The following is a 13,373-nucleotide window of genomic DNA, read 5'->3' as shown; positions in this document are numbered from 1 at the left end:
GGGGGCATGTTGTGCTCAGTGGCATCAGAGTATTGTGGCTGTCAGTCCCAAATCAGGTAAGACAGAAACCAATCTCTCAAGCCACCTTCTGAAAAGCCAGAACATTGGGTATATGTTCCATCCACTCTTCTCCCCCCCCCCGACTCTACCCTTTGTAATAAAAAAAAAATTAAAAAAAATGGTGAGGAGGCGGGGGGCATGTTGTGCTCAGTGGCATCAGAGTATTGTGGCTGTCAGTCCCAAATCAGGTAAGACAGAAACCAATCTCTCAAGCCACCTTCTGAAAAGCCAGAACATTGGGTATATGTTCCATCCACTCTTCTCCTCCCACCCCCGAATCCCTGCCACCCACCCAAGAACAACCTGAGCTGAGCGGTGCTGGCTTGTGGATTTGTGGGGTTCTCATAAAGGTATATTGGCCCATATATTGGTGTCAAGTCAGTGTCTCTGTTGGACAGTGAAGGCTGGGACTTCCTATTCTGCCATCTTGTTGAGATCACAGCCTCATCTCTTTCTCATAATGTGATATTTCATTTTATCTAAAACAGCATTAACTATTGAACACATCCCAATTTGGGGTATGTTAAAAATGAGGGGAAATAACCAATGGCAACAGTAAGACACCATATACGGTAAAATGCACCAGTCTTATTTTCAGAGAAGCCAACCCAAGTATTAGTTAGGGTGAACGGTTAGGGTGCCGTAAAAAAGGAGACACAAGAAAGCAGTGGCATGGAGGACAGAAAGAAGTGTATTTCACAAACAAACAAACAAAACAAAACAAAAAAGAAATGTATTTCTCTCTCACTGACAGCTGTGAGGTGAGAGTCCAGGTGAGTAGGGTAAGGTAGTCACATGCTAGATTCAAGAACCCAGTTCCTTTTATCCTGTTGCTCTGCATCCACTAGGGTGCAACATCTGACATACTTAAAATGATTCACTGTTCATCTGAAATACAAATTTAACTGAGTCTCTTGTGTTTTATCTGGTGAGTCTACAGTAGGACATTGTCTAGTCTACAACCAGCAAAGCTGGGTTCCTGCAGATTACAGCTGGTGAAAGGCAGAAAGAAAATGAGGTGAAGGCATACCAGCTCTCCGGAGGTCTAGGTCCAGAAGTGTCATATACAATTCTGCTCATTTTCCATTGGCAAGAAATTGAATCACATGATTATGCCCAACTGCAAAGGAGACTGGGGAATGTTGGTTAGTTAAATGCCCCCCACCAAAAAAAAAAAAAATGGGTGAGAGGATTACCAGTAGTCTTCACCATAAGAACCCTTTGGATTGATTTTCTATGTCCTTTATTTCTTCTTTTCACATCTGTGTGTTTTTGCTTACATTTTAGGGGCTTTTCTTGATTTTATCTTCCAAGTGGTCTCTTGAATATCTTATTTTAGCTACCGTGTTTAATTTCCAAAAGCTATTTCTTATTTTCCAATTATTCCTTTCCACTAGCAACCTTTCTTGCTTTATGGAGGTAGTATCTTTTCAGATCTTTCTGAGAATATAATTAGAATTTGTAAAGATTCCACTGCGCCATTACTTTGTTTACTAGAGTCACTTATTCTGTTTATCTTCTCTCTCTCTCTCTCTCTCTCTCTTCTTTCTCTCTCTCATCGTCTCTATTTCTATCTTCTCCTCCCTCCCCTTTTCCCTCCCTCTTTCATGCTTCTAGCTATCTTCATAATTCTGGTGCTCCTGGTTGCCTGTTCATGAACTAACAGACAAACTTGATTAATTTTAGTAACTGAGTTGGTTTTCTCTTCTGCTGTATGTTTCCTCTGTTGCTGTATCTGTTTCCCTGATACAGTCACGCTCTTAAATAGGAAGAATGAGTACAGTTTTATGGCATGCTTGACTATAGGGTGGATGATTGTTGGGGGAGGGTTTATAAATGTCAGAATGACAAAAGTTTTATTCTGGTATGCTAACACCACACAAAAACACACTGGATTTTTCCTAGAAATTTATTGGATTTCTATAGAATGACCCTTCTGGGTTCTTGCTATATGTGCATGTGTGTGCACTCATGCACATGTGTTGTGTGTGTGTTGTTTGTCTGGAGGTAAGTGCCAGTCACCCTCCATTCTGGAGATAAGAGGGGGGTGACTGGTGCAAGCTTCTGCATAGACAGACCTACAAACTCCCTAGTTTTTAGGTCCATTTTTTATCTGTCCTCAGTACTTGCTAATTATAAAGTCAGAGCCTCTCTGGAATATTGCCAAAGACTGGCTCTCTCTTCCATTGCCCACTTCTGGGCCATGGCTTCCTTCAGTCTGTTAAGCCATCCTTGTATGTCATCTACTTCCAGAAATTTGCTGATGTCTTTGCACCTGCCACCCTTCTTCCCTGCCATTCTTTTGTTTTAGGGGGGTTATTAGGAAAAAAGGGAGAAAATCACTTGAGCTTAGACTACTGTCTTAAACCTTTAATGTTTACATGCTTTGCAAATCTCTTAAGATATTTATTTTTGCAAATGCTTTATGGGGTGGAACAAGCTGGTAAATGGTGAGGCCTCTTCCGTTGAGTTCCTTAGTATGTGTGTGTATGCAAATTGGCATCAGAGGCTGAGGAAAGCCACACGGCTTTCTATAATAGAGTAAAAACAACCTAGAGTTTCCAGGGAATCTGGGGGAAAGAGGCTAAGAGCAGCAATGGGAGGAAGGAGGAGAGGAAGCTAGTGACATGCCATGATGGAAACCCCTCCCCAAGACTCGCAAAGTCTCAAAGGGATTCTGAATACCTAGAAAGGCAGCATTTCTCGGGCACGTCCACAAAGGTGTTTAACTCTGGGATAGGGCTAATAGGGACAAAACAGTGAAGGTTTGTACAGACCACAGGAACCTTTGACAAGAAGAGACCATAAAGCATAAATCACAGGAACCTGCAGAAATTGTGTGGAGAGTTTGAACTTTCCCTTCCATGAAACTGGCAAGGCTCTGGGCCAAAGCTACAGAGCTCTCATGGGTTAGGAAAGCCCCATTTAGCCCCTGCTAACACGGAAACCCCAGGCCATGAACTTGGTCAAAAAAGGGCAAATGAGATTGGTCAGCAAATTATGTCCCATGATCAAAGCAGATGCCTTGTACATTGGTCCTGGGTCTTACTAGCAGCAAAGACTCCCCAAAGGTCACAGTATGTGTCACTAAGGTTGCAAGGATAATGATACCAAGCTCCCCAGACTGAGAGGAGACAGGCAGACCTGGCTTGGTCATGGGTATAAAGAAAAGCTTGGCCTTGGGATCAGACGTACCTGATTTGAATCCCAGCTCAGTCATTTGGTTGGGTCGTTTAACCTCTCAGAATTTTCTTATCTTGAAAATGTGGATACTGCTGCCTTGGAGGATAGTTAGAGATCAAAGGTAAGAGATGTTCAATAACTGTTGCTCAGCAGATGCTTGATAGATGGCGACCTTTATTATGAAGGTGTGTGAGCATTCATACATGTCAGTTTGTCTGACTCTGTGCTTAAAATACGGAGATTTTCAAGAAGCAGGGAAATGTATGTGAAATAAAAGTGCTTTGTAAACTGTAAAGTGCCATACAAATGTCAGGGAATCATTTGGGAAGTCTTCCATAGTTGGAAAAAATACAGGTTTTGGATCTGGGCAGAAGTAGGTTCAGTTCCTGACCCTGCCATTTACTTGCCATGTAATCTTGGCTAAGTCATTTTCTGTCAGCCTGTTTCTGCCATTGTCAAATGTGCGTAAGTCTAACTTCACAGGGTTGTTGTGAGAATTCAGTGGGATGAAGAGTGGAAAGCTCCTGGGCACATCCCTTCCTGGGTGGGTGGCAAGGTCCCATGTGATACGTCAGGTTATGGGCAGTGTCAGTGCCAAGCCTGATGCCAGTCTCATCCTGTCAACTGTCTACCTATGAAGAGGACCCTTCACTCCAGAGCAGGACCCCAGACTGGCAAGAAGTAGAGAGGGGTCTTTTGTATTTCTTGGAGGAAATCTGGTGAACACTAAACTTATATATAGAAAGCACTGAAATCTGCAGTATGGAACCAGGCCTAAACCGGGGCAGGAAGCGGGAATGATTCCTGCTAAGTTGTCCCAGATTTGAGCACTAACTTATTGCTCCTAAGGGCAGACTCTCATTATGGGTTCATCTTATCCCACCCTTCAACCCCTACTCCCTGCCACTGTCATTTTTCCTAGGCACAAATAAGTGCTCAATAAAGAGTCTAAAGTTGAGCATGCCCGGTGTGGGCCCGGGCTGTGGGTTCGATCCCCAGTGTGGGGCGTGCAGGAGGCAGCCGATCAATGCTTCTCACTCATCATTGATGTTCCTATTTCTCCCTTCCTCTCTGAAATCAATAAAAAGATAGGTATTTTTTAAATGGTCTAAAGTTGAAAAGGTGGCACTAACTTCCTACAGAGCAAATTGTCCAGGGTCCCATCAAGAGGCCATACTAGCTCCCACCTCCAGGCAATCCCTTGGACCCAGGTCAGCCCCCTAAGAGGCTCCTTCTTCAAAGCCAACAAGGTGAATGTAATGAAAAGAACATCATCTTAGAACCAAAGGAGGCCCAAGCTTGAACTCTGGTTCTACCACATACCTTCTGTGTGACTTCACAGCAAGTGACTTCCCTTTTCCTCACTTCTGTTTCATTTTATTCCCTTGAGGGTGGCTGTAACAACTAAATGAAATAAAGAATGGAAATGGGAGCCCTGGCTGGTTTGGCTTAGTGGATAGAGCGTCAGCCTGAGGACTGAAGAGTTCGATTCTGGTCAAGGGCACATGCCCGGGTTGCAGGCTCAATCCCTGGTGGGGGGCATGCAGGAGGCGGCCGATCAATGATTCTCTCTCATCATTGATGTTTCTATCTCCCTCTTGCTCTCCTTTCCTCTCTGAAATCAACAAAAATGTGTATTTTTTTTAAAAAAATGGAAACGTGACTGGTAGCCCTAGCCAGTTTGGTTTAGTCACTAAACCAAGTGGTTCTCAACCTTCCTAATGCCGCAACCCTTCAATACAGTTCCTCATGTTGTGGTGACCCCCAACCATAAAATTATTTTCGTTGCTACTTCATAACGGTGATTTTGCTACTGTTATGAACTGTAATGTAAATATCTGATATGCTATATGTGTTTTCCGATGGTCACGACCCACAGAACCGCTGGTGGTGGAGCGTCAGCCTGTGGACAAAAGGATCCCAAGTTTGATTCTAGTCAAGGGCACATGCCTGGGTTGTGGGCTCGATCCCCAGTGAGGGGTGTGCAGGAAGCAGCCGATCAATGATTCTCTCACCACTGATGTTTCTCTCTCTCTCTCCCTCTCCCTTCCTCTCTGAATTCAATAAAATATATTTTTTTTAAAGAAAAGAAATGTGACTGGTAGAATCTATGGCATTTGGTGAGTGCTCAATTAATGTTAATTCCTTTCCTTTCTCCTTTCTCCCCAAAGGCCCAGAGAGACTTAGCCTGCTTCCCTTTGCTTTTCTGAGCAACCACCCATCTTGTCTTTGTTGAAATTCAACTCTCTTTCAGAGTAGCTGCAGAGAGACCAGCTCCCCACTTCTTTGATGCCCCCAAATAAGTACACAGGTCCTTTTCATTGAAGGGTTTTACTGCTGGTCACTCAGGGAACAGATGCAGGTTGGGAGAGGGATAACAAGTCACACACATGGGGAGTGTGAAGGTCCCTAGATCATGGCTCCCTGAGGGCTTCCCCTCCATTTCTAAGGCAGGACCCCCTCTCCAGGCCAAGGAGGCTCCGTCCACTGGGAAGACAGCTCCTCCCAGCCCAGCTGGAGCACAGTGGACAGAAATAGCAGGCCACTGCAATGGGCCCTCAGCAGTTCATACACAATGTGGTGCCCATCGCACAGGTATTTCCTCAAAGGCCGGGGACAGCTGCCCTAATAATGTGAGCATTTACTAAACCTACCCTATTTCTCTTTCACCCCAAGGAGATGAAACCAAGACCAGATCCTCTGACTTTCCAAGGCAAAATATCGGCTTGGAAAGGGGCAAAGGTTTTCACTCAGAGTCCCTTCTCAGGACTTGCTGGAGATCCTGGCTTCAGAGGCAACAGGAACCATTCTCCAAAGTGGGGTGAAGGGCCTGAGGTCAAGGGGCAGCAGCAGATTCTAAAGATCTTCCTACACTACGTTGAGGTCTCTCCCTCACTCACTCCTTCAGCCGGAATCTTTCCCAGCCTGCTCTCCCATGTGCGTTTTCTGGTGGCGGATGAGATTTGAGCTCCGAGAGAAGTGTTTCCCACACAGAGTGCACCGGTAGGGCTTCTCCCCTCTGTGAGTCCTCTGGTGTGCTCCAAAGTTGGAGATATCGCTGAAGGTCCGCCCACATTCGGTGCACTCATAAGGCCTCTCACCTGTGTGGGTGCGGTGGTGCACCCCAAAGCTGGAGCTGTTGCTGAAGCTCTTCCCACACTCACAGCAGATGTAGGGTGCCGGCTCGAGGTGGGTCCGGTGATGCACGGCCAGCGTGGCACTCTGGCTGAAGCTCTTGCCACAGATGTCACAGTGGTACGGCCGCTTGCCCAGGTGATCTTGCTGGTGTGTGGTGAGATCCGAGCGCCGCCGAAAGCTCTCCTGACACTTGGGACATTTGTAGTGCTTCTCCTCCAGGTGGATCCGCTCGTGCCGGATGCGGTTGGAGCTTCTCGAGAAGCTCTTGCCACATTCAGAGCATTTGTAAGGCTTCTCACCCGTGTGGATCCGCTGGTGTGTTCTCAGGTTGGAGGTGTTATTGAAGGTTTTGCCACACTGGGCACATATAAAGGGCTTCTCATCGGCCTCAAGTCTTGAAAGGACAACGGGGTCCCCTGGCTCTCCAGTGGGGACACTGGCTTTCTGCCAGGGCTTTTGGGGATGGATCCCTTGTGGTCTCTCTGACAGGCTCTCTTGCCCATGCTCTTTCTCCCCATCTGGGATCCGAAAACCCTCTGGGTCGTCCGCTCTCCAAGGCTTACCCCTCTCCCTTTCCTCAGGCAGGTGCTGTTCTGGATTCTGCTCCTTCTCACTGCCCATCTCTGAACCCTGAGAACGAACACAAATGGCCAACACCTTTATTCCTTGGGCCAGGCCAAGCCACGGGGAATCTTGTTCTGTTTGAAGAGGGATACACCTTCCCCCTGGAACCAGCCATCAGAAGTAACCTCAATTAATGGGAAAATTTGCATAGAATGCCTTTACTTACTAACTTTCAAGTGAACAAACTTCCAGATATTTAAAGCTACCAAACCAGAATGAAAAGGAACCATTTTGTCCACCACCACAGATCGTATTTGTGCAATTGAATAATATCATTTTTCTTCATACCACTAAACGATACAGTCCACACTATAATTTATGTGCAAGTGAAGGACTTCCATTCAGTTCTTCTGACTAACTGTAAGTTAACTGAAACTTGTGTTTATATCTTTTTTTAACCTTCCTTAAAAGTATCCATCTGTGCCTGCTTTCAAAATGAACATAGCAGAACCTCTCATTCTCGAGGCTCTCCTGGTTGTTTACAAGGCCCAGCTCTGAATCCTCTTAGGTGTTATGTACCCTTCCCTTCCTCGGACCTCACTATAATCCAGCAAGTAACGAATTAACATCTGAGACCTCTGAGACCTACTGCAGGGACTGGGCCGTGTCTGTTCTCATTGGTCAGTACACACTTCCATTCTCAAACACCATACAGAAGCACATGCACACACACATGCTCACACCATATGCACAGCCATACTCACATTCCAGACACACTCAGCCACCTCACACCACACATACATACCACAGTCACACATACACCACACTCTCACAGCACATACAGCCACACACATGCATATCATATACACCATTCACAGTCCTCCCACACATACAGTCACATAACTGGCTACGTACTCACACACATACAGCTATACTCTTATACCACATGCAATCTCACACACATATACACAGCCATACACTCACATGCTACATACACACAAAGACAAGAGACAAGACACAAAAATCACACACACACACAAAGCTATACACACGGACACACAAACCACACACACACACACACACACACACCACTCCCCTCACACATAGCTACATACACACATGGTGACGAGCACAGAGCCTACTTATGCAAACATCAGTAAATGCTTGCTAAGCTGCATACATTCTTTCGAGGTCCTACAGCCAAGAACAGAGAATGACGGGAAGAAAAAGTACTTCTTATATGAGGAGAGTGTGGTGTTTCCTCTGCCTTGGAGAAATAACATTTCAAAAGGCAGAGCGGGCTGCTAAAGATGCAGTAGAGACATGAACAAAGGGTGAGGGAGGGAAGCACACACTATGAGAGGCCCTGATGATAAAATGAAAGACTGATACTTCCTTCAGGTCAGCAAGTATTTTTGGAAAACAGCAACATAAAGTAACAGAAGTGACACTGACTACATTTAGGATTGGATCCCAGTGGTGACACATATTCTCTTTAAAATTCTGCAAACTATTCAACCACTCTGAGCCTCAGCTCCCACATCGCTAAAACTGATGACCTACCTACACTGCGTTAGAGAAGATGGCAAGGCATGCTCAGTGTAGTGGGTGGTATGTACTCGTCATTCAGAAAACGACAGCTACTGTTACAGTTGTTGAAGGCACTGTGTTCCTAGACCTGTGAAGAATACAAGAATGGAAAAGATCCCTTCAGTGATCTTGTTAGGAAAAAAACATTTTTTAATTGCAAAATGGTACAAGAACGCCCGGTTAGGTGGCTCAGTTGGTTGGAGCGTTGTCCCATACACCAAAAGGTGACGGGTTCGGGTACGATTTCCAGTCAGAGCACATACCCAGGTTATGGGTTCCATCCCCAGTCAGAGCACATACAGGAGGCGACTGATCAATGTTTCTCTGACACACCAATGTTTCTCTCTCTCTCCCCTTCTCACCCTCCCTCCCTCCTTTTCCCTTCCTCTCTCTAAAATCACAAAAACATATCCTTGAGTGAGGATTTTTAAAAATGGTACAAGACTGTATATAATCTAAATTATAAAATATGGACAGAGCCTCAAATCTTTAAGTAGGATCAGAAAACTTTTTCTGTAAAGGGCCAGAGAGTAAATATTTAGTAAATATTTGGGGCCACAGAATCTCTGTTGCAACTCTGCTGTTGTATTATAAAAGCAGCCATAGATAATCAAAACCAATGTGTCTGAATAAAACGTTATTTATAAGCAAAAGGAGGCCAGCTTAGTTTACCAATCTCTGTTAGAAAGTGTTTCTTGAAGAACCTAGCTAAGCAATGTGAAAGATAGGCTTGCTTCACTTTCAAACATGCAGCTAAACATCAGAAAGTTTATTCCTTGATACTTATTCACTGTTTCCTGACCATCCTTTTAAAAATCACACCCCCCCACACACACTTCCAGTCCCTGTGCCCAACAATACTTCTCACAATCTAACATTGCATTTATTTATATGTCTTTTCTATATGATCTGCCTCCCTACTCCCTGCTAAAATGTAAGTCCCATGAGGGCCAGGGTCTCTATTTTTCATTCACTAATGTAACTTCAACTCCTAGAGTACTGGCGGTCAGATAGAGTAGATCCTTAATAAATATTTGTTGGGTGAGTTGAGTAAATGAAGGCGAGGCCTGCCTCCAGAGCCCATGGCGTGCTGGTGTCCATTCTTGCCCACTGTCCCTCGGCAATCTCTTCCTTCCTCCCATTTCCTCCTTTAAGACCCCACAGGATCTTGTACTTGCTTTTACAGTGATTTGTAATTACAGTGTAACCATTTACATGTCTGTGTCCACTAGAAGTTTACAAGTAACTTGAGGGTAGGACTGGATCATTCTGATAATCTCTTCCCAGTACAAGGCCCAGTGCTCAAATGTTGTTAAATGTGGTTGAATATGTCCTTAAGTCACTCCCCACCCCTGCCCACCTCACCAAGGGCTCCATGCCATAAGCTACACAGCCTCCACTCACTTCGAATCCTGCTACTCTGAGAACTTACTAGTATACTTTACCAAGCTGATTCTACCCAGGTCTGAATGCTGGGTCAAAATAAGAGCAAAAGGATTTAGGATTGTGGTTACTACCCTCAAACAGTTTATGGTTCAGTGCAGCGAAATGGGCCATGAACTCCAGAAACTCTTGTACAGTAGAAGGTTAAGTTCCAGGGGGACGGGGACTGTGCCTTAGTCGCCTTTGTATCCACTCCTCAGTGCCTGGTACAGCACCTGGCACATTTTACAGGAACCAACAATAATAATAGTTAACAATTGTTAAGCTCATTCCAAGTGCTAGGCCATGGACTAATCACTAAATATGAATCGTCCCCTTTCATTCTCACAACTTATTTTAGAGATGAGGAAACTGAGGCTCAGAGAATGGCAGAACTAGGACCGATGCCCATCATTCCAAAGCCAGTGCCACACTAGCGTGGAAGGGAGAGAGAGAAAGGGAGAGAGAGGGAGGGAGAGAGGGAAGAAAGAAGGAGAGAGGGGGAAAGGGAGGAGAGAAGGAGGGAAGGGGGGAGAAAGGAGGGCGGAAAGAGAGAGGAAAAAACAGTGCCACAGGGTTTCAAAAGACAGGGGCATACTTCCCTGAAGAGGTCAGGGATGAGCAGCTTCATGAAAAAGGTGGAGTTCCAGCTGGGCTTGCAGGATGGGCATGACTGGGACTCACAGAGAGGGGAATCCACCATCTACTGAAAAGGCAGTGGCCGGTAAAGCGCAGAGGCACTTTCCTATCACATTTCAGAGATTTGGGTGAGAAAGGGACCCATCCCTCTTATCTTCCCCCTTGTCTTCCCGGAGGCTCAGAGGTACAAGGAGGACCAAAGGTGGAAGGGACTCTGGCAGTGGAGGAGGAGCCAGGTCTAAACAGAGCCAAGATGAGGCTGGTCAGATGCTCAAGTTCAAAGGCCAGGACTAGAGGGAAGAGACCAAGCTGGAAGTTGGGGTGAAGGGCCAAAGTTTGGGTTCTTTCGGGTTAAATGGAGAACTGGGGGAAGAAGGGGTAGAGGAACTTGGAAAGACCAGAGAAGAGGAACTGCACAGTGTCGGAGACAGAGGAGGATCAAAGGAGTCGGAGAGTCAGAGAAGATGGTCAGGAGACAGCGCGCACACGCTGCAATCGGAGGTGTCGGGGGACCGCGGCCAAGAGGCTGGGTTGTGCGTTGTGGGTCGGGGAGAAGCCCACGACGGAGTCTGAGGGTACGAGAGCTCTGGAGGACAGGGGCTGGGTTCGGAGTTGCTGCAGGGCTTGGGGCCGGAGGGGTGGGATAGGTGGGGCTGAGCCCAAAGGTATGGTCAGTGGCAGGGGGGCTGGAGTCCTCAAAGGCCAACAGGAGAAGGGCCCGAAGGTCAGGGCTGGAGCCAGCAGGCTGGCGCGCGGGCCGGGGAGGACCGGGGTCGGGATCACAGGGCCCTATTTGCTCCCCACTGGGTCCGGGGAGCAAAGCCACAACCTCCGGCTTCCCGGAGAGATGGAAGGAGCCATGCTCAGCGTCCCCGCGAAAACATGTCTACCTCCCCCCGTGTCCGCGGGCCCAACCCGAACCCACCTCGCTCCCGCCGCCTGGTCAGGGACAGCGCTGCCTCGCTGAGCCGGGGAGGAGCCGGAGCCGGAACCCAGAAAGGACCCACCCTGCCTTTCCAGGATTGGCTCCTGAGAATTGCCTTTCTTTTCCATTGGCTCTACTTGCTGCCATAACGCAAGAAACCCGAGCGGGCCCGCCAATCAGCTGTGAACTCGGTGGTGGATTGCTGGGAGTTGTAGTCCTGAAGAAGATCGTAGCCTCGGAGAAGAAATGTGCCAAGTTTGGAACCCAGCCTGGACGCTGGGTTTCCTCCTAAGGTCGTCAGATTTCCTTCTGTGCTTCAGCGTTAAAAGCCCCATGTAGGGCCACTAGCCTGCGAGTTGTAGGCTATGTAGAGCTAACCTACATGACCTCCATGAGTTGGTGACTCTTACTGGTCCTGAAGACGTTCCCCTAAGCCTAGAGTCCTGAGCCTCAGTCGAAGTTCATAGAGGTTCAAAATTTAAAGTCAAAGGATTGTGGAACTGGAAGGGAGTTTAGAGATCAACCAGCCCAATCCACTTATCAGAGAAGCTAAACCTTCCCTGTCCTAAGACCTCCAGGTCTCCTAACACCGCCGCACATGGATTTTTCTGCGTCCTATGTAGTTAAACCTGACTGTTCATCAATCCTGACAGAACAAGCCCACTAATGTATATCCAAGATTGGGATTTTTTTTTTTTTTTAGGTTTCACCTTTTTAAAAAAGTTTTATTGAAAAAGTAGGCTAAAATTCTACAGGCTTCTCATATCGGCACGCTATTTCAGTGCAAGAGTATTGTTAAAGTCAAAGGATTGTGGAACTGGAAGGGAGTTTAGAGATCAACCAGCCCAATCCACTTATCAGAGAAGCTAAACCTTCCCTGTCCTAAGACCTCCAGGTCTCCTAACACCGCCGCACATGGATTTTTCTGCGTCCTATGTAGTTAAACCTGACTGTTCATCAATCCTGACAGAACAAGCCCACTAATGTATATCCAAGATTGGGATTTTTTTTTTTTTTTTAGGTTTCACCTTTTTAAAAAAGTCTAATTGAATAAGTAGGCTAAAATTCTACAGGCTTCTCATATCGGCACGCTATTTCAGTGCAAAGAGTATTGACTTGAGAGCTAAGTAAACCAGATCTATAATCCCAGTTCTAGCACCTAGCCATTGGAGCAGCATTTTCCTCCCCTGTAAAGTCCCTGGCAGAATTGTCGGAAGCTATAGCAAGCTTCTGCCCCCACAAATGTCAGGTCTCTTTCCTGGTGGTAAATTCTCTGGGTGCATCCAGTGTGGACAATGTTCGTTTTACAATTGGGATATTCAGGGAAGTGGATTTGAAACTGAATATGGATGAGTGAAATATCAATACCCCACTATAAATATACTATTTGTTTATAAATTGATTTAAATAAAATGCTAAGAAGACAGACTCCAGTTTTTGTTGGGTAGAACTGAGTACCCATCTGAAAATTAATAGCTAATATCTCTATCAGAAATAGAACTGTAGCTTTATTTTTAACTGTGGTTAAAGCTTGCTTGAGTGGATTCCAGGCTGTTTGGAAACCAATCCCATAATGTGTTTTTCCTCTTATCAGCCCAAAGCCTTTTCCTACAACTTTTCATTCACAATGAAAATAACAACAATGAATACCAAACTTTTATTTAAGAACTGTACAAAAGCAAATAAAAATTTCTACTTGGGCCCTGGCTGGTGTGGCTCAGTTGGTTGAAGTGTCATCCCATACAACAAAAGGTGGCGGGTTCGATTCCTAGTCAGGGCACATACCCAGGTTTGAGTTTAATCACCAGTCAGTATGCATACTGGAGGCATTGGTATGGCTGTCTGTCTCACA

At 46.0% G+C, this 13,373-nt stretch overlaps 1 protein-coding gene across 3 annotated transcripts; it reads right to left on the bottom strand.

Annotated features, from left to right (window-relative positions):
- Positions 1 to 5,558: 5,558 nt before the first annotated feature.
- On the bottom strand, positions 5,559 to 11,583 carry ZNF691 (zinc finger protein 691). 3 transcript variants are annotated; one of them, XM_006762592.2, is made up of 3 exons: positions 11,522 to 11,583; positions 8,509 to 8,623; positions 5,559 to 7,011 (listed from the first exon to the last, which is right to left on the bottom strand). In XM_006762592.2, exon 3 carries the CDS (start codon positions 7,000 to 7,002, stop codon positions 6,148 to 6,150), a length of 855 nt encoding a protein of 284 aa, XP_006762655.1. In that variant the 5' UTR covers positions 7,003 to 7,011; positions 8,509 to 8,623; positions 11,522 to 11,583; the 3' UTR covers positions 5,559 to 6,147. The 3 variants fall into 3 exon arrangements, 2 of the variants coding, with proteins under 2 accessions (XP_006762655.1, XP_006762656.1); XM_006762593.2 differs by lacking the exon at positions 8,509 to 8,623; XR_001513656.1 differs by lacking the exons at positions 5,559 to 7,011; positions 8,509 to 8,623 and adding an exon at positions 10,475 to 10,660 and having other exon boundaries at positions 11,522 to 11,569.
- Between the last annotated feature and the right edge of the window lie 1,790 nt (positions 11,584 to 13,373).

Source organism: Myotis davidii, unplaced genomic scaffold (assembly GCF_000327345.1).
Source record: "Myotis davidii unplaced genomic scaffold, ASM32734v1 scaffold458, whole genome shotgun sequence".
Lineage (NCBI taxonomy): Eukaryota > Metazoa > Chordata > Mammalia > Chiroptera > Vespertilionidae > Myotis > Myotis davidii.
The sequence above is the reverse complement of the archived record's forward strand: the minus strand, read 5'-3'. Positions and strand labels throughout refer to the sequence as shown.